Consider the following 26435-nt stretch of genomic DNA (forward strand, 5'->3'; position numbering starts at 1 on the left):
AAAAAAAAAAAAAAAAAAAGCAACTTCTTGAGACAGGTTCTGGAGTTAGTACATGTGTAGCCTGAGCTCCTACCCTTGCAACATTATACAATTAGATTGTTGAACATATTGACCCCCAAATACTTTTTTAAATTTATTTTTTAAAAATAAAAATATGCTGATCTTGAACTCCTGAGCTCAAGTGATCCTCCTGCTTCAGGATCCAAAAATACTTTCAAAACAAACCCAGACTCCAAAAGCATTGTCTACAATGTGTTATACTTGGTCATAAGAAGATAAAAACAGACTAGTAAGCATTTCAACTGGGTGTAAAACAGAAAGGTTGTACTTTCAGGATTAATTTGGTATCTAGATTATTCTCTGAATATCCCATTTGAAAGTTCACTGAAATTTTATTTTTAATAAATTTGCTATGCAGTGTTATGTTTTAATTTGTAAATTAAATAGATTGTAACAATTAAAAAAATATTTAGTTTTGAAGTATTTCGGATATACAGAAAAATTTTAAATATTACCAGTTGACGACATCCATGCCAACTTAGCAAGTATTAACATTTTGCTATATTTGCCCCAGATTTGTTTAATGAAAACTTACATACAAAACTAAACCCCTATCTATGCCTGTTTTAGTATTTTCTGTAAGTATATGTAACTATGAACAATATATACCATTGTGCGTTTTTTCAGTTGTGGAAATAGAAACTCTTACTCTGCTGGTAGGAACTTAAGTTGGTAGGGGCTTTGGATAATACTTTGGCAATACCCAAAAGAGTTGGCAGCGGTCTGTGTCAGTTGTTTCCTGCTGCGCAATAATCCACCCCAAAGCTTGGTGGCTTAAAACAGTGATTTCTTATTTCTCCTAATTCTGTGAGTTGCTGGGTGGTCCCTCTGCTTGTTTTGCCTGGGCTCACTGATACAGTTGCATTCAGCTGGGAGAGTCGCTGGGCTGGAGGGCTCAAAATGGCCTCAGTCACATGTCTGGTAGTTCATGCTGGTTGTTGGTTCTCATGAGGCCTTGTCACTTGCAATAGGCTAGACTGACTTCCTTATGTGGTAGTCTGAGAGCAGTGGTCCAAGAAACAGAAGTGGAAGTTGCACGACCTCTTGAGGCCTGAGCCCTGAACTCACAGTGTGGCTTCCATGTGTTTAGTTGGTCAAGCCAAGTCGCAAGGCCAGCTCCACCTTTTGATAGAAGGACAGACAAACTCATACTGCATAGGAGCATGGAAAGACATGTCACTTCTATCTTTGAAGACATCCTGTAATTCAGCTATTTTATCTATCCCAGAGAAGCTCTTTCACAGATATAGACATGTACACATTGTTCATAGCAGAATTGTTTATTATAGCAAAGACATAAAAACAATTTAACAGTCATTCCAGGAAAAAGTGGATAGTAAATTTTAGTTTATTCGTATAAGAGAATACTGTATATCAATTAAAATTAATGATCACTGGATAATTCTAAAAATAGGTTGAATGAAAAAATCAGGTTGGAAAAGAATATGGTAATATAATAGCCTTAAAGTTCAGTATTTGAAGTTTCTTGGGTAGGCTAATGAGGATTTTGCTTTTGCTTCTGTTTTGAAATCAAATCCTATCTTTGGGTGCCCTCATTAGAGCGTGGCGCTCGTGAGTAGCTTCCATCCTTGGATGGCCAGTTAAGCCGTGCTGTTCTCTGGCTAGACTGGCCATCACTAAAAAGCTTGTGTTTAGCTTGTTGGCCATTTCGGAAAGTGTAGCTCTTTCATTTCAGAAAGTGTAGGTAAAGCTGATAAAGGTTTGACTTCATCAGTAATGTTAGAAAAGTCCTCGTACAGTACAGTTTCTTTTTTTAAAAATTTTCTGTATGGTTTCTTAACATATTAATTTAATACCACCATCTACATCTGTACCAGTTTAACCTCCATTTCTTATCTGTAAATGGGAAGCGTAATATTTATCTCATAGAGGTGTTGGGAAGATTAATTTAGATAATAAATGCATTTAGACCAGTACTTTTTATATGATAGATTCTCTATAAACAGTAATTAGAAAATTAACAAGTATATAGGATGGCATCTACGTTAAGTTCACTTTCAATGGTATTATAATGAGTAGGTGGGATTAATTACCTACTCATTATAGGTAATTTAAGTAGATACTTTAATTAAAATGGGCTATGGCAATTATGAAAGTCCATTATGATTTTAACATTTTACATTTTAAAGAAAATTTACATTTACAAACTTTTTTCACATTTGTTATCTGATTTTGTTCTTAGGACAACTTTGTAAGATAGTTACATTCAATTTAGAGACGTTGAATATTAGTTTCGGGAGAGGCTAAATAAGCAGTGTTAGCAGAAGGCTTGTGTTGGTTCTCATGAAGGCACATTAAAGTGGAAAATAATGGTACTGTAATACTTTGATTTTTATCACTTGTGTTTATGTGCTTTACCCACTTAGATTCTGATTAGATTTGTCTCTATACTTCCCCAGCCCCCCTTCTGTGTGCGTGGGAAGGGGAAGGAGGAAGAAAAGAAATTATAGAAGAGGGTTAGATGAATCTTTTTTTTTTTTGAGATGGAGTTTCGCTCTTGCTACCCAGGCTGGAGTGCAATGGCGTGATCTCAGCTCACCGCAACCTCTGCCTCCTGGGTTCAAACAGTTCTCCCGCCTCAGCCTCCTGAGTAGCTGGGATTACAGGCACGCGCCAGCATGCCCAGCTGATTTTTTGTATTTTTAGTAGAGACGGGGTTTCACCATGTTGACCAGGATGGTCTCGATCTCTTGACCTCATGATCCACCTGCCTCGGCCTCCCAAAGTGCTGGGATTACAGGCGTGAGCCACCGCACCCGGCCCAGGTTAGATGAATCTTAATGGGCCTCTTTGAAAGGGGAGACCTGCAACCCGCCACTCAGATCCAAAAATGTCACATGAATGCCACTCTCCCAACTCCCTATATTTTAAAATAGCCAAGCAGATTGTTAAGATTTTTTTGTTGTTGTTTTTGCAAATTTGTAAATGTTCAGTGGCAACTAAGTGTATTCATCAAAGATTTGAGGAGTTTTTTGTAGGTTGACTATAGATTAGAATTAACCACCAAATTGACTAGCCTTGTAGGATTTACTAAGCCAGTGTGACAAATTTATTTGGTGACGGCTGTTTATAAATGCATTGATTCAATTAAATTCTTTCTCCAAGATTAAAATTATGCTTTTAAAAAAAATTTCCTATTTTGGTTGTATGCTTTAAAAGTTTAAGATAGGTTGGGTCCAGTGGATCACTTGAGGCCAGGATTTTAAGGCCAGCCTGGCCAACATGGCAAGAACCTGTCTCTACTAAAAATATAAAAATTAGCTGGACATGGTGGCACACGCCTATAATCCTACCTACTCAGGAGGCTGAGGCACAAGAATTGCTTGAACCTGGGAGGCAGAGGTTGCAGTGAGCAGAGATCATGCCACTGCACTCCAGCCTGGGTGACAGTGAGACATTGTCTCAAAAAAAATTTTTTTTTAAGATAAACCTATAAATTTGTAACTCTTCAACTTTGTTGGTTGAAGGAAACTCTTGGTGGCTGGTATTTTGGGTAATCTCACTTCTTGACTATTTCACATTAAGGATGTTTTATAATGAAAAAAAGTAGGTACTTCACATATAAGGTTTTTATCACTCTTTCCTAGTATCATTAATAAATCATCTTTTCATCATTTATATAGATTTACTTCTAGGTCGGTAAATTTCACTTTGCTTGAGATCATATGCCAGTATTAGATTAGTTTTGAAACAGGTTATTTGTTATAACTTCTCCTGTGACTCTGAAATACTTTAGAAACAAATGATAAATGTTTTTTTGTTTTGTTTCGTTTTGCATTTCAGAATCTCTCTTGATTTTTGAGGAAATACCCAGTAACAAACATGACTGAGTTCTGGCTTATATCTGCTCCTGGGGAGAAAACCTGTCAGCAAACATGGGAGAAACTGCACGCGGCAACTTCAAAGAACAATAATCTTGCTGTCTCTTCCAAGTTCAATATTCCTGACTTAAAGGTGAAGCTGCACTGTGCAAAATTGCATGAGTTCATCATCTAGGGGAGGGCCAGTTCTCTCTTTTAGTGGAAATGAGATACCCAGATTCCTTCGAAAGGAAACCTCCTCTTCAGCCATTGGCATGATTTAAAATGTATCTTCTTCGAAATTTTAGAAGTAAACTACCAAAATGAATAACCTCTCTCTACTTAGGCTTTTTGTGCTTTTCTAAATTGCAATGAAAAATCTTATGAAAGTATTTGATGTATTACATTCACAAATGTGATTTTCAGAAATGAAAACTCTTAGTAATATATTTTCTTAAATATTGTAGTGAAGTTTTTGTTACTAAATTTATATTATGCTGACTTACACTGTAAATGTGTTACCATAGCACATACTTAATAACACTTGGCAAATCTAACTCAGTTATTTAATCTAGTTCATCTATTTAAGATTACTGTATTAAAGATCAGTAATCTAGCAGCCTCAAAGTGAAGCAGGTGTCCAGTAATCAGTTGATGGAACGTTTGTAAAGAATGGAAAAGATCATGATACTGACATTTTGCTGATTAACTGAGTGAGGGCAGTCATAGGCAACATTCATTTAAGAAATATTCAAAATGACTGATTCTTGGCAGGGCGTGGTGGCTCATGCCTGTAAACCCAGCACTTTGGGAGGCTGAGGTGGGTGGATCACCTGAGGTCAGGAGTTTTAGACCAGCCTGCCCAACATGGTGAAACCCTGTCTCTACTAAACATACAAAAATTAGCCGGGCATGGTGGCAGGCGTCTGTAATCTCAGCTACTCAGGAGGCTGAGGCAGGAGAATCGCTAGAACCCGAGAGGCAGAGGTTGCAGTGAGCTGAGATCACACCACTGCACTCCAGACTGGGCAACAGAGCGAGACTCCATCTCGAAAATATAAACAAATACAATAACATGACCAATTCTTAATATTTTTGGAGTTACAGTTACCTTTGAGACAGGACGTTTCCTCCTAAACGTGCTCACTTATGCACAGTTTTGCATGTAGAATTTAATTACAGACCCTCTAGTGCACATCCGTGGACCTCCTACTTAAGAGCCGGTTTTGTAAACTAAGACTTCACATGATCCAGTGTCATTGAACAGTACAAGCACAGACCTGTCTTTGAGGAGTCTTCAAGTCTTAAGTGGTGCTTACACCCGTGAATTAAAGGATTATCTTGTACATATAAATATCTTTGAAATATCTGGCAAATATCATTTAACTATGCTTACACGTTATGAAATAAAATAGGGAGAATTTAAGATTTGTGAGAACTTTCAATCCAGACGTATCATCTTTTTTATTTAAAAAAAGGGTGCTACCTAAATAACAGAATATATTTTCCTTTTAGGTTGGCACACTGGATGTCTTGGTTGGCTTGTCAGATGAACTGGCTAAACTGGATGCATTTGTAGAAGGGTAATGTACTTACATGCATGGAGTAGAGCAAAATGGGAGACACTTATCAGGCTACCTGGACACTGGGTTTATTATCACATGTGTACTCTGCTTATAGGAATGGTTTTAGAAACAATGACTTTTTTCCCTTTGTATATCAATTTTATGAAGGTACGATTTACATAAAATACACCTGTTTGAAATATGAAAATACTGATTCTCTTTTTACTGTCTTTATTAAGATATAGTTTACATGCCATGCATTTCACCTGTTTCAAGTGTACAATTCAGTGATTCTTAGTGTATTCAGAGTTATGTAACCGTTGCCACAGTCAGTTTTAAATATTTCATCATCCTCTATTCCTAGTTCCATTAGCAGTCACTTCCTGTCCCTCCTCGCCCCCCTCCCCCAGCCCCACAAATTGTTCTGCCACTATAGATTTGCCTGGTCTGGACATTTCTTGTAAATGGAATATAATACATGGTCTTTTGTGACTGACATCTTTTGCTTAGCATAATGTTTTATAGTTCATCCAAGCTGTTGCATATATCTATATTTCTTTCTTTTTTTTGGTGACAGAGTTTTGTTCTTGTTGCCCAGGCTGGAGTGCAATGGTGTGATCTCCACTCACTACAACCTCTGCCTCCAGGGTTCAAGTGATTCTCCTGCCTCATCCTCCCGAGTAGCTGGGATTACAGGCATGCGCCACCACACCTGGCTAATTCTGTATTTTTTTTTATTAGAGATGGAGTTTCTCTATGTTGGTCAGGCTGGTCTCAAACTCCCGACCTCAGGTGATCTGCCCACTTTGGCCTCCCAAAGTGCTGGGATTACAGGCATGAGCCACCTCACCCGGCCCCATTTCTTTTAAATACTAAATGGTAATCCACTATATATGTATACACACACATATCACATTAACCCATTCATCAGTTGGTGGGCATTTAGTTTGTTTCCACTTTTTGGCTTATAAGAATAATGCTGCTGTGCTACACATTTGTGTACAAGTTTGTGTTCTTATACGTTTTCATTTTTCTTGGGTATGTACCTAAGAGTGGAATTTCTGGGTCATATGGTAACTCTATGTTTAACTTTCTGAGGAACTGACAGCTTTTTCCCAGAGTGGCTGTACCATTTAATATTCCCACCAGCAGTGTATGAAGATTTTCATTTCTTCACATCCTTGCCAACACTTGTTATTTGTCTTTTTGGCTATAGCCATCCCAGGGGTTATGAAATAGTATCTCATTTAAAAAATTTGCATTTCCCTGTTGGCTGATGTGATGTGATGTGCTGAGTATCTTTTCACATGTTTTTTGGCCATTTGTTTTCCTTCCTTGGAGAAATGTCTATTCAGATCCTTTGCTCATTTTTTTTTTTTTGAGACGGAAAGTTTCACTCTTGTTAACCCAGGCTGGAGTGCAATGGCGCAGTCTCGGCTCACCGCAACCTCCGCCTCCTGGGTTCAGGCAATTCTCCTGCCTCAGCCTCCTGAGTAGCTGGGATTACAGGCACTAGCTGCAACACTCAGCTAATTTTTGTATTTTTTAGTAGAGATGGGGTTTTACCATGTGGACAGGCTGGTCTTGAACTCCTGACATCAGGTGATCCACCTGTCTCAGCCTCCAAAAGTGCTGGGATTATAGGCATGATCTGCTGCGCCTGGCCATGTCTTCGTTTTCTTGATTGTGTCTGTGAAGCATGAAAGTTTTACATTTTGATGAAGTACAATTAATTTTTTTCTTTTGTCACTTGTATTTTTGGCATCATATCTAAGACACCATAATCCAGGGTCATACCGTTTTATGTCTGTGTTTTCCTCTAAGAGTTCTATAGTTTTAGCTTTCACATTGTGGTCTTTGATTCATTTTGAGTTAAGTTTTATGTATGTTGTGAGGTAAGGGCCTAACTTGATTCTTTTGGATGTGAATATCTAGTTGTCCCAGCACCATTTGTTGAAAAGACTTTTTTTCCCCATTGAATTGTCTTGCTACCCTTACCGAAAATCAATTGAATAAAAATGTGAGGGTTTATTTCTGGACTCTCAATTCTGTTTCATTTATCTATGTTTCTCTCCTATGCCAGTACCACATTGTCTTGATTATTGTGGTTTGTATTGGTTATTTTATTATTGTATTATTATTGATGATTGTAGCTTTGTAATCAGTTTTAAAATCAGAAAGTGTGAATTCTCCAACTGTTTTTTTTTCAAGATTGGCTATTCTGGGTTCTTTGCCTTTTTGTGAGAATTTTAGGAACAGTGTCAAATTTCTGCAAGTAAGTCAGCTGGAATTTTGATGAGGATAGTGTTGAATCTGTGTATCAGTTTGGGGAGTAGCATCATCCTAGCATTATTGTCTTTGATCCATGAACATGGGATGCTACTCCATTTATTTGAGGATGGTTATGCTTTTTTCTTCAAAATTCAGTTGGAAATGTTTTTCTAAACTGCAGTTTTTATTACTTTTGAAATTCAGGTACATGTGTATTTGAGCTGAAAATGGTTATAGGATGTTTCATAACTGCATTTTAATTAGTTGGCAGAATCAATCTACAGTTCCTTCAATTCTGGGGATACAAAGCTTTTATCTTAGGATTTTTAGAGGATTTTCTCATTTCTGCTGCTAAAATGCTTTTCTGATTTGATAAAACCACTTCAAGGCAATGGCTGTGGCAATACAGACAGAGGTCAGTGTTGCAGGGAGAGATCTTTTCACATAACAACAGGTAATGAGGAGGTGAACAGACCTAGGATGTATTGCTGGTCTTTAATATTTGAGTCAAGAAGGCCACTTATCAGACAGTTTCACAGTAGATTAGTTAAGAGATGGTAAAAGCTCAATTGGGACCAGACACTTGACCATTAGAATGGAAAAGAGAAGATGAAAGGAAAAGTGACTTTTAGGATTATAATTCCATATATTCATATAGAGCAAATGATTATTATGAATTACTATAAATATAGTGGAAATAATTATGATATACTCAAAGCACTAACTGATGGAAAGAATAGTCTTTTGGTTTCTTGCTTATACATTTTTAATGAAGAAAATAAGGAAACTTTTTTTTGGTTGTCATCCCTAAAGTGAGTCTTCCCTGAGGTCTCATCTACCTCATTACAGTGACAAGTTATGACAATCAAAGAGACACTGAGAAAGGAGGTTCCTGAGAATATAATTATTAACATTTATTTGTACCCTTATCGGTCACCTTGATGTCTTTATAGTTCTTTCTTTAAATTGTTAATGGATGTCCTGCATATAATTTAAAGTTTGCTCAGATTTTAAATTTTATTTATTTTTTATTTTTTGTAGAGACAGGGTCTTGGTATCCCCCAGACTGGAGTGCAGTGGCGTAATCATAGCTCATTGTATCCTTGAACTTCTGGGCTCAAGCAGTCCTTTCACCTCAGTTTCCCAAGTAGCTAAGACTACAGGCTTGCACACCACACCCAGCTAATTTTTATATTTTTATTTTTGTGGAGACAGGGTCTCGCTGTGTTGCTGGTTTCAAACTGCTGGCCTTAAGCAATCCTCCCACCTCAGCGTCCCAAAGTGCTGAGGTTACAGGTGTGAGTCATCGTGCCCAACCAGCTCATATTTAGGGAAGGAATCTGAAAAGTATTTAGGGCAAATGTAGTTAGTTTGGTGAGCAGAATTTAAAGTTATCTGTGCAGTTGTCAGCTATTCTTGTCCACATTGTTCCACAAGTCGTCTTCCTCAGTCCTCCTGAAAGATCTGAGGATTTTAAAAGCCATGTTGTTGTTAGACTTTGGTAGTATTGACAGATGGTAGCTTAATGACTTAAATGCTCCACGTTTTAAAGTCCAAACATTGTAGAATATATGTGGTAAATCATAGTTTATACTTTCTTAAAAATGTAATCATTAGAGCAGATAACGTTTGAGGTGACATTGTGTACCTTGACATAGATCCTCTTGTAAATAGGCAAAGGGAGATCATGAGGCTCTGGGTTATTCAATGTTAAGCTTATAAATTTGACACAGATGATTCTATACTCTGAAGTACTTCTGTGGGGTAAATGCAGCATTTTAGAATGTTCATAGCAAATGGTTCTGTTTATAAGATGCTTGTCAAATTTTATGAGAATGGTTTGTCCCTTTTGAAGGAATGGGTAAATTTTGGAGACATAGGTAAGTGTATGTACAAACCTCAAGTTAAACATGTTGAAGGCTTATGGCTTACATCATTATTTCTGAAATTGTTCTACTTTTTAGGTTTGAGACCACTCAACCTAGAACTGTCATTTACATTTAGCTCTTCTGTCATCTTTCCTGGCCCTTATTGGTTCCTGTATAAACTGTTAACAAGTCAGGCTTTGTGGCCCACACCTGTAATCCCCCCTACTTGAGGGACCAAGGCAAGAGGATCTCTTGAGCCTAGAAGTTCAAAGCTGCAATGCACTATGATTGCACCAGTGCACTCCAGCATGAATGGCAAAGCGAGACTCTTTCCTAAAAAAAAATACACACACACATTTTTTTGAGAAAAAAAAGTTATAGGAGTTTCTTAATTTGTCTTCCAGTTTCCCCTCCTAGCCATTGAGCATATGTAGTCATCAGAATACTTGTCCTGAATCCTGTTTTGACTGTGTTAGGTCCCTGTCCAGAGTGTGGCATCAGAGGCTATGCATCTGCAATCTGGCATCCCACTTTCCTAGCCTAAGCTCCCCTGCTTCTCAGCCTGCTGCTCCCATCAGTCTGGACTCCTCACCATTCTCTGGATGCCTACTGCTTATCCACCTCTTATCTTGACTCACACTATGCCCCATGGCAAGAATATGGTTTCTTCCCATGTAATCATTCTTTTAAACCCATTTCTGTCCTTCATCACCTGCTCATGAGCCCTTGGGCTTTCTTGATTACAGTAGCTGCAAGTGATCTCTTTTCCCTCTTGGCACTGACTTCAGATTGCTTTCTATTTAGTAATTTATATATATATTTTTAATCTTTCCAGAGAGATTTTAAGCAATGTATGAAGGTAGCGATTTTGTCTTGGATGATTTTGAAGCCCACCCAGGACCTAGAGGCAGACGTGGAATGAGGAAAAGAATGCTGAACTCCAAAGTCAAGACAACGTGTTTCTAGTAGTCATGGCTCTGCCATTAACTGGTCTTGTGACTTTGGATAAGTCACTTATTCTTTTATACCTCAGTTTCTTTCTTATAAATGAAGGAATTGACAAGGTTGTATGTAGGTACCTTGGTTTAGGTTGGTGCAAAAGTAATTGCAGTTTTTACCTTTTTTTATTTTTTTGAAAGTAATGGCCAGAACCACAATTACTTTTGCACCAACCTAATAGTTTTGGCATGGCTTCCTCCATAGCATAGCTCCTTTTAGATAGTAGATGCTCAATAAACAGTTAATGAATTTATAATGTAGGACCTAATTTTTTATCATGACTTATTGCTTATGTTCTCTTACCTGTCAGATCCCTTTCTTCCTAAAGAAAAGCGGTGTCTTGATGTCATAGGAGCACTGTGAATGCTAGTTCCCGGCCTCCTCTTTTGTTCTTAGTCCTTGCATTGTCTAGTTTCTTGGCATATAAATATATGGCTATTTACAGACTGTTTCTCACTACCTTCCCATGACTTTCTAGACCAGCAGACACGTTGCATGTAGTCTCCTTAAAACCCTACAGTTACTCAGTTGATTTTTGCATGTAACAAAATGTTGGTCCATTTTATCCTTAAAACATTAAAAGATAAGATCCATGTATTGTATATTATACGGATAGGTATAATGGGAACATATATAGTCAAATTCATGTCTTTGTATAATATGTTCATCATCTAGAATGGAATTTAGATCTTTTTTCTGAAAACGGTTGTTGATTTTTTCCTCTCCAGAGTGGTTAAGAAAGTGGCTCAATACATGGCTGATGTACTAGAAGACAGCAAAGACAAAGTTCAAGAGAATCTGTTGGCTAATGGAGGTAAGCTAATGTTCATGATTTAATTATTATTAACTCATATAAAGCGAATGAAACTAAGCTACAGAAACGAAAAGTAATGTCAAAAGCCTGCAGAGGCCAGGTGCGGTGACTCATGCCTATAATCCCAGCACTTTTGGAGGCTGAGGTGGGCAGATCACGAGGCCAGGAGTTTGAGACCAGCCTGGTCAACATGATGAAACCCCGTCTCTACTAAAAAAAAACACAAAAATTAACCGGGCACAGTGGCGGGTGCTTATAGTTCTAGCTACTCGGGAGGCTGAGGCAAGAGAATTGCTTGAACCCAGGAGGCAGAGGTTGCAGTGAGCCAAGATCGTGCCACTGCACTCCAGCCTGGGTGACAGAACAAGACTCTGTCTCAGAAAAAAAAAAAATTATAGAAGAGGATACTAAATACAATAGAAAGCCATTAAAATACAATTATTATTACTGAATTTGGTGACACTTCCAGGTACATGCTGTCCCCTGAAACATAATCTTGTAGAAGACAGTCTTACAGAATATATAATACAGCTTATCATATGATGTCAAGTCTCCTGCAAGAGCAGTATTGTAAAGATTTGCCTTAGTTCTTTCCAGGATCTATTTGTTCACACATTTACAAGTAAGTTTCCAAGTTGTATATCTCAGCATTGTTCCAGTTGAATACCTGCTGTCTTATATAGGTTTTTGTATTTAATAGTGTATAGCTGTAAAAGCCTCAGAACAGAAATTATTAATTTTATTGCAGAATAGTGCCCCTGTCCACCCATATTTCATTTTGGCATTCTGTACTTAATACCCGGAAAATAGCCTACTGACTTCTCTGTAGCTAGAAGCCAATATTTACATAGCGTTTACTCTATGTAGTAATGACTTTATAAAGATGGTTCTGACCCCATTGTTGTCATTTGTACTTGCACTTCTTGTTTTCTTATGAAATGTCATTTTAGCATTTTGCTTCATTTAAAATTAAGCCCATCTTTAGTGATGTGTCATTATAATAGGAAATAATGAGCTAGGCATGGTGGCTTAACACCTGTAATCCCAACACATTGGGAGGCTGTGGCAGGAGGATCGCTTGAGTGCAGGAGTTCAGGACAAGCCTGGGCAACTTAGGAAGACCCTGTCTCTAAAAAACCCAAACAAACAAAAAGAAAAAGAAAAATTAGCTGGTTGTGTTGGTATATGCCTATAGTCTCAGCTGGTCAGAAGGCTGAGGAGGGAGGATTGCTTGAGCGCAGGAGTTCAAGGCTGCAATGAGCTATGATTGTGCCACTTCACTCCAGCATAGGTGACAGAGCAAGACCCTGTCTCTTTTTTTTTTTAAAAAAAAAGAAGGAAATAACCCTTTCTTTCCCCCTGCCCCTTAATAAACCTCTGGGAGCCTTTCTTTTCATTCTCTATGGGATCATCTGCTCTGATAAGGTCACTGTATTTTAAATCCAGTGTTCCTGAAATCTCATTTTTTCTTGCAAATAAAAGCTGTTCAAGAGATATTTAATCAGTTAAAAATATGGTAACTTATTCCTGTTCTTTATTATCAAGTAATTCTGATCTGATTGTTTACTGTGTCTGTTGATTTGTGTTTTGAGAAAGAACGGATTTATGGTGGCTTTACTGGTCTTCTGTGCATTTCATGAAATGGGGCAGTCAGTCTAGTAGGTGGAATGGTGGTTGACCGAGAGGGGCAGTGCATCTAGAGTTGCTTTTGGAAATACCATCTGTGTTGTTGACTCACTGGTATTATGTAAGGAGGTATTGAGAAGAGAAAGATATTTTTATATGAATTACTTTTGTCAGTTAGCACTGCCATACTTAACATTTCATTTCACTGACCTTGATCCTGCTAGAGGTGAAGTCACTTTGATTACTAAACTTTCAAGGAATAAGTTGTTGAGTCTTTCTTTAGCTTTACATGTTTTATTCTTTCCATTTGAAAATGAAAGGGTCCATGTTTTGAAAATTACTAAAGTGTGGACTCCTGGAAACAATCATCACATGGTTTATTTTCGGTTTGTTTGCGTAAGTTGTCAAAGAAAAAACATACTTTTGTCAAATTCTGCTTATTGAGGAGACAATTTGAAGTAGTTTCTTAATCTTTGTGTCTCTCTCCTTCATATGACACATATTAGGAATATGTACATATTTCATTTTTACAGTAATCAAATTAGAAGGAGCATCTTAATATGTATTAAATTTTGAGTAAGAAGAGATTACAAGGTAAAATTTTGATTAATCCCTGTTGCTTAATATAGTTCACATTTAATCAGGATTCTTCAGAAATGACAAGCTTTGCTTATTTCCTCAATGCCAATTTCAGCATTAAAATATATTGCCGTGTAAAAAACAACAATTCTATTGCTTCTCTTCAGTAATTAATTAATTCCTTTATTTCAGTGGACTTGGTTACTTATATAACAAGGTTCCAGTGGGACATGGCCAAATATCCAATCAAGCAGTCCCTGAAAAATATTTCTGAAATAATTGCCAAGGTAAGATAATACTTGAGACAAGTAGGACACATTGATTTTTAGTGGTTTTGCTTATTTTATAATTTTGCTATGAAATACTCTGTAGGTTGTGATAAGGCAACTTAATTATATGTCACAGATAGAAGGTATCCTTACTACAGCTTTAGACATTAAAATATATTAAAAAGTATAATGCTTCCGTGTGTAGATTATCCAAGTTATATACTTAGTTATATAGTTAAATATTACATCAACAATGTTTAAGAAAGTGTGAAAATTCTGTAATTATTATTTATACAAATTTTAAGGGTACCTGAGATTGTGTAGAATAGGAAATTAGAGTCTGCTAAGATTTCTTAGTCATTCAGGTAGGTAACAGTAGTCACTAAAGTATTTTTATGTGCATATAGTACTTGTTCAGACGTTAAACTCTGTGGATTCTCTGGACCTTGAAGCTGATGTATGACCCCACCAAGTTAAGAGCTCCTTTTATATGGAGAAATCCTTGAACTTGAGAGGAAATGTAAAAGTCTGTTTTTTCTCCCCGAGATCTGTTTGTAGAATAAAAGTCTTAACAGGAACTATAATGAGACAGATAGAGAGGGACCTGTTAATTGTTTGCCAACATTCTTATTGACCTGGCTGGGGCAAGAAGTGTAGTTTACATTATTGGACAGACTTTCCTTGGCTCCCAGTAACTTTAATTGTGCACTATGCTATATAGTTAAATGTAAATAAATAGGCTATCAAAGATTTTAACTAAAGTCATCATATAATTTTATGACTATAGTTTAAGAAACTATTATTTGATAATATAAAGTGGTGTTCTTACCATGACTGAGCCTTATTTTCTGGATCCTTAAGGATTCGATTGTTTGCTTTCTGATGCTGTTGTAGATAGGGAAGCAGGCTTAGAGAGATGAAGTGACATGCCCTTGTGCTACACAGCGAATAATGCTAGAGCTATGTTAAAGTCACTTCCTCAAATGTTTACTTCACATTTTCTCCTAAGTAGTTAGTAGTTTTAGTCTTCTTTTGAAAGAAGAAAAAAAAAGCTTTTGAAACATGAATAAATTCAACTATAGTTTTAATTTTGTAGACAAATACTCTGTGTAATAGTGATGTTTGCAGTAGTCAAAACTCTTTATCTAATTTATTTTGGAAAATATCCTTCAGTCTTATGAATTGTAGCCTTGTAATTAGTAATCTCTAAAACCAGTAGCCTAGATTCCATTTCCATGGTTTAAGAAGTAATAATAATTAAAATACATGTGGACTAAAACATTACTTTTGGTAGAAAATATTCGTATGGAAATTATCATATTAAAAAGAAGTAGGCTGTTTTAAAAATAACCTTCTAAAGTCATGCTTTTAAAATAATAGAATATTCTTACACTTAGAAACTAGAAACTGGTGGGTTTTTTTGTAGAAGTTAAAGTTTAGCTACGTTGATGGTATTAGTAGGGGCATATTTGGGAAAATTTTGTCTCTTTTTCTTTTTCGAAGGGAGTAACTCAGATTGATAATGACCTGAAATCTCGAGCATCTGCATACAATAACCTGAAAGGAAATCTTCAGAATTTGGAAAGAAAGAATGCGTAAGCATATCAAGTATATTTGAGTAGTAAGAACTGGGGAAACACACTGGCGTGCACTGATGGAGATATTGTGGGGATGTAGTTAGTTTCAGTTTATGTTGTTTCTGTAATCAAAGTGGTGTTTCTTTTACTGCATGGAGAAAATTCACTAAGATAAGCTTATAGAATTCAGACTAGTCCAAATAGATGGGAAGCTGATTTACTGTACTTGTTTTACAAATAATACTTGTGAACTGGGTCCTGGCTTATCCCTTTATCCATTGGATATTTCACTGAAAATAGTCTAAAATTAATTGTTTTAAATGAAATCATAACTGCATAGCAATTACCTGTTGCTTAACTATAGAAGAATCCTTTTATGATGTAATAATTATTCTCTCATCTGTTTTCTCAGTTAAGGTTTTTCACTCATCAGGTTTTTAAAAATAGGACTGAATTGTTTTGGTTAATCCCCTTGTACTATGACGACTACAAGTACAACTTTAAGCATGGAAGTATTCAAGCTATGCCTTCATATCCTAGAGGGAAAGTTGGTTGGATATTATCAGAGATGCAAACAGGGCAGGACGTATTTATTATAGGAAAGTGACTACTGGAAGACAAATGAAGACTGATTTGAAAGAGTTAATTATTGGGTTAGCTGCCAGAATTGCCTAGTATCAAATGATACACAAGGAGAGGGACGAACACCAAAGGTGTTCTTAGGTGTTGTGCTTAGATGACATAATTTCATAATTATCTGATGGAATAGACTTTAATTGATATCTAATGAGTAGCTAGCACTTTTCCAGTCAAGATGCTATATATGTACCCAAGAGAAGAGGTGAGTTATAATAGTTAAAGAAAACACCAAACACTAGAGGCGGATTTTGATAAAAGATATTTCTTTGGTTGCAAGGGTAGGGTATATTCAGCTAAATGATGACTTCTTACAAAGTAAAAATGTGAAGACTAATCCCTTTCAATATATGTATAGTATCTTTGTATATTATTAACCTGCCGTTTCTTTACTTGTGTTACCAAAGCACATAATTATCAGCCTAATGATTTTTTTTTTTAATTCCTCAGAGGAAGTTTGCTAACTAGAAGTCTAGCAGAAATTGTGAAGAAGGATGACTTTGTTCTTGATTCAGAGTATCTTGTCACATTACTGGTAGTAGTGCCCAAGTAAGTCTATTACAAAAGGTTTTACTTGTTAAAATACAAGAAAAATGTTAGTATCTAGTATTGTAATTTGAAGTTGTCCATAAAATCCAAGTATGAAAAGAATATAACCTTGCCATTCATTCTGTCAATCAACATTTGCTCATGTGGCACATAAAGTAGAAATTAGATCATAACCTGGCGATGGAGACTTCAATTATAAATAGAGTTTCCGAATCAAATTTAGTAGCTTGGTAGAGTTGGCTCATTCAAACATTAAGTAATGCTAAATTATTGATTGTTTCAAAAATGCAGATTTTAGATTTCTCAAAATAGGAAGGTCTTTGCATTTTTTTCTGAAAAAAATCTTTATGACTGTTTAGGATAAATTAAGCCCTATAAGAAACAAAGAATAGATGAGATCAGATATTAGCAATTTTTTTTCTATAAAGGGTTAGATAGTAAGTATTGTAGGCTTTGCAAATGATGTGTTCTCTGTCACAACTGCTCTACTGTGTCAACTTTGTGGTTATAGCTGAGTAGCCATAGATGATATGTAAATGAATGGATATGGCTGTTTCAATAAAACTTTATTTACAAAACAGGCTTGGCTGTGGGCATAGTTTGCTAATCCCTGGACTAGGTAACCTTTTAAATCTCCTTAGGATTAGGCCTTCTGTGTTATTTGATATTTGATCATAGTTAATCTTGAATGAAGTGAAATGAAATCTTTGGGTACCTGCAGGAAGACCTGGACTCTGTGTGCGTCTGTATAGCACTATTAATGGTTTCACTTTAGACTTACACACTGAAGTCTTGCTATCTGGGAATGTTTGGGGGATCCAAATTCAGGTGGGAGATTTGGGTCTTTTTCAGAGTATCATTGCATGAAGACTTCCTTGCTGTGCTCTGCATTTTTATCTGGTTCAGAGATTAGGAATACTAGAAAATGATGTCTCCATGGAGTTTACAGTGGCTACAATATTATCTGACTTCTGCATTTTTTCCCCTTATTGCAGTATGCTGGCTTTTGAATTTTTCTTTGCACATGGAGAAGACCTTAAATCTAAGGGTTTCACTTTAGAAGTTTTATTTTGTATTTTAGTTACATAACTCTCCTCTGTTACACTGAAACACTGATTGTTAATAACAAAATTCTATGTATCTGTGCTTTTGTAGGAAAATAACATTTGCCCAGATAAAATATTTGACTCATTCAACCTTTATTTAAAACTTGGGTTCAAAACCAGAAATTTTTATAGTTTACTGTACCTTGTAATTGAAACATAGGACCTAGGATACTTTACTTGATGAATTATTTTCTGCCTTGGCCTATAAACACTGTAATTCTTTGTTTTCATTTTCAAACATAGTTCTCTCTCGCCACACCCCGGGAAGCCAGTGGCCTCTAGAGAAGGTTGTTGGCCAATGCTTTGTGGCAACATAGTTTACTGTCATTTCATTTACTTACTACCTTATGGTATTCTGTGCTTTCCGTAAATATAGTTTTATTCAGTCCTTCATAACGGCCACTGAGCAGGAATGATGGTAATTTCAGCATGACCTTTTTAAAAAAATGAGGCACAATACACATGAACTATTTAGTCTGAAAAAATTTAGAATCTATGCACTGCTTTACTTCCTTTCCAAACCTAGTCCTAGGATGTGCCTCTTTTGCAATAGTTGCTGGATGTTGGGTGGTGACATCCAATTTCCTGCATTACTCGGTGTATTTGAAATTCATTCTCAGTAGAAAACCTGAATTTTTTTTTTTATTAAATAGAGTTGAAGTTTACTTACTATAGCCAGATTTCCTATTTATCTCATAATTTTTGTCTCTTCCTGGATATGGCAGGAAGTAGGTCTTGTTTTTCTTTTTCAATGTGTATTGTACCTTTTCTGCAGGTTAAACCACAATGACTGGATTAAGCAGTATGAAACACTAGCGGAAATGGTAGTTCCAAGGTCTAGCAAGTAAGTAGTAGTCTTTGTAAAACCATTTGTTTCCTAGAATTTCTTTTAGAGTTTGGATGTTGGCTTAGGAAATATGTTTGCCGTCTTGCCTTTGGGATAAATTAACCTCATGAGTGAGTTCTGTGAACTCTAGTTGCAATAATTTTAGCCCTAGAAGAGACTTGGCACAGTCTGACAGCCTCCTGTTTAGAGACTTAGAATTTTGAGGCCAGTGAGGTATTAACAGTTTACCCAGCGTCACACATGTCATTCGTGGCAAGGCTAGAACTAGGACCCAGGTCCCTGGTGTGGTACTTTTTCTGCCACACTGTGCTGCCTTTTGAACATTCTTTATTCACTATTGCATACCTACTATGTGTCTATAATTCCTCATTTTACTTGCCAAAGGAAGTGTACCAGAATGGCTTCTGGACTGCCATGTTGAACTCCAAATGTTCACCATCACTTTGAGCTTAGATTTTACCTAATCTGTACGTTCCTTTTATTAAAAAAACAAGCAAAAACCCCCTGTTTTTATTAAGCACTTTTTAAATTTATGGATTTAAAATGCATTATCTAATTTGAAATTTAAAACAAGTCTGTGAAGAAGTATGGCGTATGGGCAGTTATCATTCTTGTTCTAATAGAAGAAGTCAAAATAGTTGCTTAAATAGTTGCCTGAGGCATATGGCTGTGTAAAGCGTTGAGTGGCAGAGTTAGGGGTAGAACTCAAAATCTTTTAGCTCCAGGCCCTGTACCCTTTTAATACTATTCCATGTCATTTTTTCATCTTCTGCCATTGCCACACCAGGTGTTCTTTGAGAAAATATAAATACAATGTATCTCTACCCCAAATGATTCATCTATATCTATATCTATATATTTATGCTTCAAGGGGAAGCAGCACTGTGGAAGATAAAGGAGGCAATAAAGAAGTGGAATTAGTAAGGTCAGGCACATGAATTACTTTCTTCTTCAGAGTCATTATGTCATATGGGAGGTAGCTCAGTATAATGGAAAGAGTTCTGGACCCAGGGATCTGAGTTCTATTGCTGGTTCTGTTACTGGTAGAGTCTGTCACCTGTAGGGTCTGTCGCCTGTAGGGTCTGTCACCTGTAGGGTCTGTCACTGGTAGGGTCTGTCACTGGTAAGGTTGTGACTGCAGGTTGTCTAGGTTTTTGGTGTTTTGAACAAAGAATTGAAGAAAATGCCCAGCAAAGCAAAGAAAGAATGAAGCAACAAAAGAACGAAAGCAGGGATTTACTGAAAATGAAAGAAAGTACACTCCACAGTGTGGTAGCGGACCTGTGCCGTGGCTCAAGGGCCCAGATACAGAATCTTCTTGGGTCCAAATAACTCCTACAAGTTTCCCATTGGCCACTGCATGCTCACCTCATGTAAATGAAGTGGTAGCCGACAGTCAGTCTGAGTGGTTGCAGAAAGCAGCCAACCAGAGGCTGAAGTGAAGTTACAAAGGTCACACCCCTGTGCAAACCAATCAGAGTCTAGGGTGAAGTTACAAAGTTATACTTCTGTGAAGATGAAAACTCATTTGGCAATCAGTCTAATTTGTTGCAGACAGCCAGTTTCCCATCTGCCATGCAGGAAGGGTCAAAGGGAGTAGCCTCTGGTCCTTTTGTTACTTAGGCATGGAAAGTTAGGGTTTTCCTTTCAATTTAGTTCTAGGAAGTCGGGGTGAAACAGCCTTAGGTTCCCTGCCTCCAGACTCTATTCTCCTGCCTCAGTTCTGCTACCAACGTGCTGTGTGACCTGGGGTAAGTCTTTTAACTTCTCTGGGCCTCATTTTCTTTGTCAGTAAATGAGCATAGCACCTTCCTTGTATATATTATGAAGTTATCTTAAGGCTTAATGGAGTATTTAAAATACAAGATAATGTTACTGCATTTTCACAAATGTTGATCTTTTGAGAACTAAACAACAAACTTGTGCTTATCATGAATCTTTTTTTCATTTGAGGGAATACCTTTCGTTCATACCAGCTCTTCACATGGTTAACCGAAGACTACAGTTGTATCTTGATATTAGTTTCTCACTTAGGCTGTTGATACTGACTCTGTAGGGCATTAAAGCCGTAGAGGTTGACTCTGTGTCTAGAAGGCAGGTGGAGGAGGAGAGTGAAGACCCGGTGCATACAGAATGTCCTCCAGAGGTGGACATACGCCAAGCCAGATGTCCAGGGGGATGGTGTGTAGGCTTATTAAGTAAGCTCAGATTTACTCTGATAGGAGGACTTAAATATTCCATGAGAAATTTACATGTTTGGATGGTCACTTTAGTAGTTTAAGGGGAAGATTTCAGGTAGGGAACAGTTTAATGCAGTCAAGACTTGTTTGCAAATGACGTGTAAGTGCACACTAACCTTCTGAGAGCTCCTAGCCTTTCCTTGCTCAGTGAAAACATCTGTTCTACCTGTTTCTCAGTTCAAAGTATATTTGGAATCACTGACTCAAAGACTTACCTGTTAAATTTAGTTAGGGAGAACATGGCACTAGCCCAAATAGCACCATGAAGAGTATGTGCAGTTCATGTAGGGGCAGATAGGCTTTTTTGAGTGAGGCTGAAATTTTGTCTGCTATTTAGGAAAGATCTCAATGACTTGATGCTGAATTTTTGGCTTATCACGATCAACATTTTTGAGTGTTTACTATGATTAGTCATTGTTCTATGTGCTTTACACAAATTAAGTTAATTATAGGTAGTAGTAATACATTACTTTTTGGAATGATAACTTGAGTGATTATTCTTGGGAGCACTGAAGACGAAAGCAGAATTTTGAGGTAGAATAGATTGAAAAATATTCACTGTAATATTCAGTCTAATATTTTTCAATCTATTCTTCTAACTGTCCTCAAACCTGAAAGAATGTAAAAATTCACAAAATATAACTATTTGTAAAATATTCAACATCCGCCTGTGGTCAAATATCCACAATTTCATATGGTTAAATCTACGCTTCCCACTTCCACCAGACCTGTTGCCACTGTTCCAGCTCTGACTCCCTTGTCCCTTGCCTGGACCATGGTAATTGACCTTCGTGCTCTCCTTTTCTCCGGTATTTTCTCCTCTCATCAGTCTTCCACATTGCTGCCATTTTCATCTTTGTAACATACAGATCTGTTACTTCTAAAACCCTGTCTAAAACCCTGCTTGTCCCTCCCCTCAACACACACACACACACACTCTCTCTCTCTCTCTCTCTCTCTCTCTTTCTCTCTCTTTCTCTCTCTTTCTCTCTTTCTCCCCCTCTCCTCCCCACCCCCCTCTGTCCAGGCTGCAGTGCAGAGTGATCTCCACTTACCATAACCTCTGGGTTCAAGTGAGTCTCCTCAGCCTTCCAGGTAGCTGGGATTACAGGCATGTGCCACCACACTCAGCTAATTTTTGTATTTTTAGTAGAGATGGGGTTTCACTATGTTGGCCAAGCTGGTCTTGAAGTCCAGACCTCAAGTGATCCGCCCGCCTCAGCCCCCCAAAGTGCTGGGATTACAGGTGTGAACCACCATGGCCAGCTCCATCTATACTTATTTTTGGCAATTCCTCAAATGTACTATGCTATTCCATTTCTGTATTTATATATATGGGATTCTGTCTGGAACGTTCTTCTCTTTTTTGCCTTTCTTTCAGACTTCCACCTGGTATCACCTCTTTGGTGAAACTCCTTTGAATCCCTTCAGATAAAGTTACCAATTCCCCAGTGTATCACATATATTTTCTATTACAGCATTTACAACTCTGTATTGCAGTTACCTGTTTATGTCTGTTTCCTTTACTAAACCCATACCTTGAGATTGGGAAATGCTGTCTTAGTTTTATACTAATATCTAGCAAGTGCTTGCATTACAGAGTCTCAGCATGTGTTAAATGACTAAAAGTCCGTTACAGTAATGACTTGTGATTTATTTTTTATACAGCTTTAAGAAATACCTTTCCATAGGGGAAAGAGGGAAAACAAGTGGCATTTATTTTTCCTAACAATGTGGCATAGTAGGATTTAGTTATAAGATAAGATGGAAGTTTTATCTTGGCCTTTGTCACCATCAGGATTTTGGGTAAGCCATAGGAATTTGCTGTGTCCCAGATATTTGCACAATAGGTAGGAACCTGCTTAATAGCTAATCTGCTCATCAACACAGGGCCATGTCAAGCATCAAATGCTTTTGGAAGGTTTTTCAAAACAGTCAAGTATTGGATGAGTTTAAAAGATTAATATGATAATGGTATAACATTATTTGTGGCTCTGAAATAGCTTGTCAAGTTAGATTTGGATTTGTTTTGATCTCAGGCAGTTCACACATCACTGAGTAAATCTTGGCAAAAGCAGAAGATCCTTAAAAGGTGTTTTTTTTTTTTAATCAAGCTCTGTCCACTTGGTAGCTGCCCTTCATTTGGTTTGATGGGCACCAGGAGCAAGAACTAAGGGTAATTGTTTTGAGAAGACACAATTTAACAGAGGTTTCAATGTTCTAAATCCAGAGTAGGTGAGTTTTCTCTGCATGTCAGCAATTACAGTGATCAGTACTCCCAGAGGTGTGCGCTGATCATACACTAGGGAGGTGGCCCGGCTGGCTGGCTGAGCAGGAGCGGGGTAGATTCAGTACTTAAAGCCATTCTGTGATTAAACACTGTAGTTGCCTCCTGAATTTACTTGGCTAACCAGGTGGTTCTTAGGCATCAGGAAAAACTACATGTGCTTTTTATAAAATTTTAATATAGTATCTTTAAATTCCACAAGCATTCCTCTATTTTGTAAAACTTATTTTTTCTGATTTCAGAAATACCACATTGTAAATAAAACCTAAATGCTAAAAAACAAAGAAAACAACCAACAACAGGGCACAGGACACTTTTGGTAGCGATGGGCATGTTTATTGTCTAGATTGTGGTGATGTTTTCATGCGTATGTCCACTCTTTGGATTATAGACATTAGATGAGTACAGTTTTTTGTATAACGATTGTATTTCAGTAAAACTGCTTAAAAAACACTAGCTAAACATTAAAAGACCTCCAATATGTGAAAGATAGAAAGGGGAAGAGACTTCTCTCAGTAACATCCCCCTGCCCCGAGGTTATCACTGTGGAACAGCTGCTGTGCAGCCTCGGCTTCTATACAGGAGGCACTATAGGTAAATTCTCAAAGCCTCATTTGGATCATACTATACACAAGCTGTACCATTCATCTTTCAAACAGTGAACTTTCCCCCAAGGTATTACAGATTTATATGACTATTAAAATTTCCTGGCAGTTGTGTCTGGAAAGGTCTTTCCAGTGATGTCCATGGAGCTGTAACTGAATCGAAGTTCTGATCTCACTGGGCTTTTAGAAAAAGCCTAAAATGAAGCCATGAGGTGCACACAAGTACATTTATTCAGAGATTATTTAGACAGTTGTGTTTGTCATTTTTTTTTTTTTTTCGACAGGGTCTTACTCTGTCCCCCAGGCTGGAGTATAGTGGCGCAATCTCAGTTCACTGCAGCCTCAACCTCCCCAGCTCAAGTGATCCTCCCACGTCAGCCTCCCGAGTAGCTAGGACTACAGGCATGTACCTTCACACCCAGGTAGTTTTTGTATTTTTCATACAGACAGGGTCTTGCCACATTGCCCAGTCCAGTCTCAAAGTCCTGAGCTCAAGCAATCACCCGCCTCAGCCTCCTAAAGTGTTGTGATTATAGGCATGAGCCACCACATTCAGCCTGTCAGTTGTCGATTGAGAGGTATCATGGGAGCAAAGGAAAGAGCCAAGGTTTGAGGTACTGGTAATGCAGAGAGGCTAGGCTGGGCCTCAGTGGGGCTGAGTTGGCCTGGAGAAAGGAAGAATTAGGCTTCCAGAAAAGAAGAGCATACTTATCAAGGAGACAGTGGAAACACACCAGCCTGGTGCTGATAGTAATTGAAAAATTTGATTCTTACCATTTGGATGCTCTACTGGAGTTAATGTCTAATTTTGTTGGTAAGTAAGAAATAAATGTAATTAGACTGTTAGGGTAGCATAAGCAAAATATATCATAAACGTTCAGTATCTTCAGTGTTTGAGGCAATCCAGATTGAAAAGCATTGAGGTGATTTGGGAAGGGCCATTATACCCCACTTTTCTCTTCTACCTGTTTCTGAATTTTGCCCTTAATATGAAAGACAGCAATATGTATAAATCTTTAAATGGACTTTTTTTTTTTTTTCGTAGTGTTCTCTCAGAGGACCAAGATAGTTACCTGTGTAATGTCACCTTGTTTAGGAAGGCAGTTGATGACTTCAGACACAAAGCCAGGGAAAACAAGTAAGATTATTATTATTTTTTGTTTATTTACTTTGTTACATCAGCTGTATACAACGTGAACAATTTTGTTTTTTTTCCCCAAATTTAGATTCATTGTTCGTGACTTCCAGTATAATGAAGAGGAGATGAAAGCAGATAAAGAAGAAATGAACAGGCTTTCTACTGATAAGAAAAAACAATTTGTATGTGTTTTTAATATTTACTATTATCCGATTAAGCAGAAGAAAAAGTGATAGTGCTTTCCTTTGATTTAAAAGAAAGTAAAAATCTGCTTTGGTTTTAAGACATTTGATTTTAGTTTTTTTTTAATTGATTAGAATGAATTTCTTCTAAAGCTTACCTATTCTAAAGATAACTATTCTATCTATTTAAGATAGACCTAAGCATCTTCTAGGTCTGTCTTAAATAGATAGAATAATTATCTTAAAACACATACTTAAAAATAAATTACTCCACCTAAATCCATATCAGATATTAATTTTAAATGCAGTATTCTGGTTAATGTCCTTGTATGTGAAGGGCGATTTTAGTTAAGTAATAAAATTCTTTTCAGTAAGAATTTTCACTTTCTTGAGGCAGATTTTTTTTCATGCCTCAATCTCTTATTGAAGCAGTTTGTATTGAAACTATTGGAGAATTGGTGTATTCTAGATGTAATGGGAAATGAGTGGAATTGTGAAAATGAAAGATGGTGTTAACTTGCCATCTTCAAGTGTGGGGTTACTGTGAAGACCAAAAGCTTGTTTGGAAAGGGAAATACAGTGAGTAAAAATGTGTTTCTCTTAATAATATGAGAGGAAATAAAGGGGAGATTTTGAAAATTAGTTCCAAGTACTTTTTAAGTCATATCATATCAACTAGGAGGAAATTAATTCTAACCAAGTAATGTCCAAAATAACCAGCTTTCTAGGGAAAACCTAAAATCCTTTTAAAGAAATAGTTTGACCACAGATTTTCACCTCGTTTTGCTATCCCGTTTGCTTAAATTAATTGGTTGGTACATCCTAATGAGCCTAATAATGTTATCCAAGTAAGTGTTAGCAGAATTGAGAATGTATGTCTTTTAAGTATAGAAAGAGGAGGTATTTGAAATTTGTTTAATCCTACAAAAGATTTGAAGTTTAAAAAGAACTTATACTACATAATTAGAATGTAAAGAGGTTTTAGATATCCAGACTAGCTCCCTTTTTTTTACAGATGGGAAAACTAAGAGCTAGGGCTGTTAAATGGCTTGCCTACATAACCGTTTATCTTTGTTACTAAGAAGTTGTTTGTAAGTTGAATTTCATTTTAAATGTATTAAATGTTTTAGAGAGTTGTATAGTAAATTCAGATCTTTATATTTTGATTTTCAAAGCTAAGGCATTTCTGTATTTTGTACCAGTTTAAACTACTTTGATTAAAATATATGCCTTTTTCTGTGCTAGCAAATTGGTTCAGTGCATTTTATTGTCTGTTGAGATCAACCAGTAGTGGCTAACCTTATAATCTAATTTAAGGTGAAGTATCTGAGATAATGAGAATAACAGACATGTAGAAAGTGAATTATGTGACTTAATTCTTCTATAGATTCCTAAT

The 26435-nt window shown here is 36.9% G+C and overlaps 1 protein-coding gene across 2 annotated transcripts in view; it reads left to right on the forward strand.

Moving 5' to 3' along the window:
• Positions 1 to 26435, forward strand: part of ATP6V1C1 (ATPase H+ transporting V1 subunit C1) — a 48930-nt gene that overhangs the window by 15324 nt on the left and 7171 nt on the right. For both annotated transcript variants that reach the window (XM_017528919.2, XM_037738659.1), the window contains exons 2-10: positions 3865 to 4035; positions 5397 to 5464; positions 11313 to 11398; positions 13796 to 13890; positions 15376 to 15467; positions 16536 to 16634; positions 18516 to 18584; positions 24765 to 24857; positions 24946 to 25039. In XM_017528919.2, coding sequence (XP_017384408.1) covers positions 3904 to 4035; positions 5397 to 5464; positions 11313 to 11398; positions 13796 to 13890; positions 15376 to 15467; positions 16536 to 16634; positions 18516 to 18584; positions 24765 to 24857; positions 24946 to 25039 — 828 coding nt within the window. In that variant the 5' untranslated portion in view covers positions 3865 to 3903. The remainder of the gene's footprint in view (positions 1 to 3864; positions 4036 to 5396; positions 5465 to 11312; positions 11399 to 13795; positions 13891 to 15375; positions 15468 to 16535; positions 16635 to 18515; positions 18585 to 24764; positions 24858 to 24945; positions 25040 to 26435) is intronic.

Source organism: Cebus imitator, unplaced genomic scaffold (assembly GCF_001604975.1).
Source record: "Cebus imitator isolate Cc_AM_T3 unplaced genomic scaffold, Cebus_imitator-1.0 Scaffold56, whole genome shotgun sequence".
NCBI classification, from domain to species: Eukaryota; Metazoa; Chordata; class Mammalia; order Primates; family Cebidae; genus Cebus; species Cebus imitator.